A 4216-nucleotide genomic window follows, 5' to 3' on the forward strand; every position below is an offset into this window, starting at 1 on the left:
GGTGAGGAGAGGGGGTGCGGCGCGGGGTGGGGGGGTGTAGACTAGGTCGAGATCCAGATCGAGATCCAGATCCAGATCCAGGTTTTTTACTCTCAACCCTGGTCTACTCTGATTCCAGGTGACCAGATCCAGACGTCCCTCTCCCCACCTGAATCCAGATCCAGCTGCTGCAACCCCACCAGGAGAGACAACTTGCTCAGCCCCTCGTCAGTGATCTGGGGTTTAGGGGTTTAGGTTGGTTTTAGCCCAAGCATTCCATGGCGCCGGCGTGACAGGTGGCGAATGGCTGGCGCACGCAACATACAGACACATACAGACGCATACACATACACATACAGACGCACAAAGCGGGGGGTACCTCGCAGCTGACAGTCTGACAATACGTTGACATTCAGATGCATGACCGGACGGCCCAGGAGCCAACAACTCTAGTTACAAGAAAAATCATCAAGTACGGCAACACAGAGATGATACATGGCATGTACAGACCTGCAATGCACTGGTGTCTGCAATGTATTTTTGTTACCGTACTCACAAAAACACATTTCCCCGGCATCCCCAGTTCGTTCACCTTTGTGTAGGTCAGCTTCAAGTGTGTGAGGGAAGTCGGAGGGCCCGACACCTGAGGGGGCGGCGCCGCCGTGACGGCGGCGGTGACGGCGCCGCCGCTACTGCCACACCCCGAATGCCTCGTCTGAACAGCGGCTGTAGCGGCGAATGGATACCTCCCCGTTGATCCTGCTACTGCTACGGTTGCTGCTGCCGCAGCAGCTGTTGCTAATGATGGCGGTGCTACTGCTGTTGCTGCTACTGCTGCTTCGTCGCCTGCTACCCCCGTAGGGTCCTGATTGATATTGGTTTGGCGGTGGTGGTGGCGGTGGTGGTGGTGGTAGTTGGGCGGCGTTGGCGGCGCCGGCGGCGGCTGTAGTGCCTGTTGCTGTTGCTGCTGTTGTTGACCGGTCAACGGTACGGTTAAGGCGTCCAGTCCGCCGTCTCCCACGGAAGTCTCGGACAGGTCCAGGTTGGCCAGGCGGGGCAGCCGGCGGAGAACCTTAGGAGGCGGAGGAGGCGGTTGAGGAGGAGAGGGAGGGGAAGACGAAAATGAATGAAGATAAACGTAGTAAAAAGAGAGGGATAGAACTGTACTATAAGAGAAGAAAATATCACTAGTGTCTGTCTGTCTGTCTGTCTGTCTGAAGGTCGCGTCCATCACCCTAACGGTTAACGACACTCACCTCCCCCCTTCACCCCACCCCCTTCCAACCTCCTCCCCCTCAACCCCCCTTCGCGTCAGTCATCTATGCTTCGTCGTATCCCCCATTTCCCCCCCAGCCCCCCCACACACACAAAACACACTCACCCGACACACCGCATCCCCCACCGCGCAGCTGTCCAGGCTGAGGAGGGTCAGGCGGCTCAGGGAGGACAATGCAGTGAGGCCAGGAGTGGTTACGGCAGTGTACGACAGGGTGAGGCTGTTCAGGGAGAGCAGCGGTACGGCAATGAGCATGGCGAGGCCTGCGGGCCGTTGACATTTACACGGAAGGGATTACGTAATTACGCAAAGCAAAAAGGTCAACTCCTCCAAACACTGGGGGCCGCAGCAGGAGGAGCAGGAGGAGGAGGAGGAGGAGGAGGAGGAGGAAACTCTCCAGAGGCGGTCGGAAGAGGCGGGGGGGCGAAGTGGCGACGTCGGGTCGGGACGGGTCATGTCCGTCCGTATGTATGTAAATATGTAAGTATGTCACCAAGGGCTTCCTTGTCTTTCTCGTGCACGCGACGTCCGCGTGACGTGTGTGTGGGCGTGTGCGTTGCTGTGATGTTTTTGGCATATCCTGGAGGCGATTCCCCCCCCCTTCCCCTTCCCCTCCCCCTCCCCCCCCCCGCCACTCACCTGCATTTCCGAACTGGCCGCAGCCGTACAGGGAAAGAACCTGCTTGGCCAAGCGATGGCGGGTTGGGCGGGTGATGGGTTAACAGGCGGCGGGGGACGGCGGGTTGCACGCATAAACACGTACATACGTACGTATGTATATATATATATATATATATATATATATATATACACACACAAACATGCAGACACACGTGCGCGCACAGGAAAACCCACCCAACCACCCACCCAACCACCGAGTCAGTCCCATTACCCCCCATAGCCCCCAGGTCAACCGAAATCAGCCCATGATCCCATACGCCCATACGCCCGGTGGTGGTGGAAAGGTGGTGGTGGTGGTGGCTACCGGTGGTGGTGGTGGTGGCTACCGGTGGTGGTGGTGGTGGTGGGTGCCGGTGGTGGTGGTGGTGGTGGTGGTCACCTGCAGCGCCGTCAGCCGCTGCAGAGGGGCCGCCGCCGCGTCCGTGAGCCGGGTGCAGCCCCCCAGGTCCAGGTGAGTCAGCGCCGTGAGGGCGGCCAGGTGGCTCACACCCACATCCGTGACCTGCGGGCCGCCGGGGCATGACAGCGGCGGGTCAGGGGGGGGGTGAACGGGGGGAGGGATGAGGGGAAATTATTATATGTATTAACTATATTCTTTAAACTATTTTCCGTACCATAATTCGTACCATGACCTACTTCCCGGACTTCCCCCCCTTGCAATTCCCCTTCCCCTCATTTTCCCTTTTCAGCTCATCATCATCATCATCTCCCTCCTGCCGTACGTATGCTCGTACACAGGTTTTTACCTGCGTGTATGCCAGTCTGAGCTCCCTGAGTTGCCCCAGCTCCCGCAGCCAGGTCACCTCCGAGTCCCCCAGCAGGGGGCACCAGCCCAGGCGGAGAGTGGCCAGATGGCGCAGGGAGGTGAGGTGCTGGAGACCGCCCTGTGGGCGTGTAAGTATGTAAGTATGTATGTACGTATGTGCTTGGGGAAGCCTTACTCGCACGCGCACGCGCATACTCATGCACACATAGAAACACACACGCTCGAGATTTGCCCACTCTCCCCCCCCCCAAACCCCCACTCCCCCACCCCCCGGGAGAGGCCCATTGCGGCCCCACCTTCACCAGCCCCACATCCAGCCCTCATACCCGATGAACTCAAACAAGCACAACCGCCTGTTTGTACTTGTACATAAAACACGACCAGACAGACAGACAAACAGATGGACAGATGGACACAGGCCACCCCCACCTTTATTCTCCTGCACTGGTCCAGATCCAGCGTCTTCAGTTGGGTGAGTCCCGACAGCTGCATAAGGCCCTCGCCCGTGATCAGCTCACACTCCCGGAGCTCCAACTCCTGAAGACCTGTCAGACCTGCCGTACGACACGTGTGCGTATGTATATGTGTATGTTTGTATATGTGTGTGTATGCATGTGTGTATTTTCATCCCACCACCGCTCCTCCAACTACCCCTAACTATTCCCTCACTCCTCCCAGCTACCCCTAACCGCTGCCGTACCTCTCACGTGGTTCAGGGCGGCATCCGTCAGTGTCACGCAGTGGCTCAGTCGCAGCCTCTGGAGGCCGCCGTGGCGCCGCAGGGAGGCCACCCCCACGTCACTGACCTGGGGGGGAGCCCGGCGGGGTTGGGGGAGAGAGAGGGGGGAAGGGGGGGAAAGACGAACCACACAAGGGAAGGGGGGGAATCATAAATGCTGCCAGGAAACCAGGAGTGAAGGAAGGAGTGAAAGGGAGCTGCTGCCGTAAGGCGGTTTCCAAAGGCCGAAACTCCCCCCAAGGAGTGAGTGGATGAGTCCTAAGTGATGATAAAGTCAGCGACCCGTGAGGGGGCGGCGGCAGGGGGGGGGAAGGTGGTCACCCGAGGTTAGGTGAGGCGAGGTGCGGGCGGGGGACCTCCGGCGGCTGCGGCTGCGGCGAGAACATCACCATCACATCAAAAATAGCGACCGTTGACCGTTGACCGTTGACCGTTGATGGAGCGCCTCCAGTCATTTAGGACATCATCGTTAGCTGAGGAAACAGCAGCCGCCGCCGCTCTAGCTGTAGAGAAGCGGCAGGTCTATTCCCCCCGCCAGTTCCCATCGCTCGGTAACCCACTGGCTCCCCTCCCCCTTCCCCACCCCCTTCCCCTCCGTGCCGTACCCCTTGCCCCCCCCGTGCCGTACCTGCACACACCCGGTCAGGTCCAGCGACCTCAAGCGCGAGCACTTCTCCAGGGACCTGAGACGATCATTCCGAACATCCGCGCGACCCACCTGTGCTCACACACATGGGGGGGGGGGGGAGGAGGGGAAGACGAGCGATCCTCAGAG

At 59.4% G+C, this 4216-nt stretch overlaps 1 protein-coding gene across 1 annotated transcript in view; it reads right to left on the reverse strand.

Moving 5' to 3' along the window:
• VOLCADRAFT_99233 (uncharacterized protein) overlaps positions 1 to 4216 on the reverse strand; it is a gene marked incomplete at both ends in the record, with an annotated part of 8611 nt that overhangs the window by 2241 nt on the left and 2154 nt on the right. Inside the window, 10 exons of the mRNA XM_002958011.1 lie at positions 149 to 215; positions 536 to 622; positions 971 to 1051; positions 1361 to 1518; positions 1895 to 1934; positions 2316 to 2438; positions 2683 to 2820; positions 3132 to 3256; positions 3403 to 3508; positions 4070 to 4159. Of these exons, the coding sequence (XP_002958057.1) occupies positions 149 to 215; positions 536 to 622; positions 971 to 1051; positions 1361 to 1518; positions 1895 to 1934; positions 2316 to 2438; positions 2683 to 2820; positions 3132 to 3256; positions 3403 to 3508; positions 4070 to 4159 (1015 nt within the window). The remainder of the gene's footprint in view (positions 1 to 148; positions 216 to 535; positions 623 to 970; positions 1052 to 1360; positions 1519 to 1894; positions 1935 to 2315; positions 2439 to 2682; positions 2821 to 3131; positions 3257 to 3402; positions 3509 to 4069; positions 4160 to 4216) is intronic.

The sequence above is a fragment of the Volvox carteri genome (genome assembly GCF_000143455.1).
Source record: "Volvox carteri f. nagariensis unplaced genomic scaffold VOLCAscaffold_84, whole genome shotgun sequence".
Classification (NCBI taxonomy): Eukaryota; Viridiplantae; Chlorophyta; class Chlorophyceae; order Chlamydomonadales; family Volvocaceae; genus Volvox; species Volvox carteri.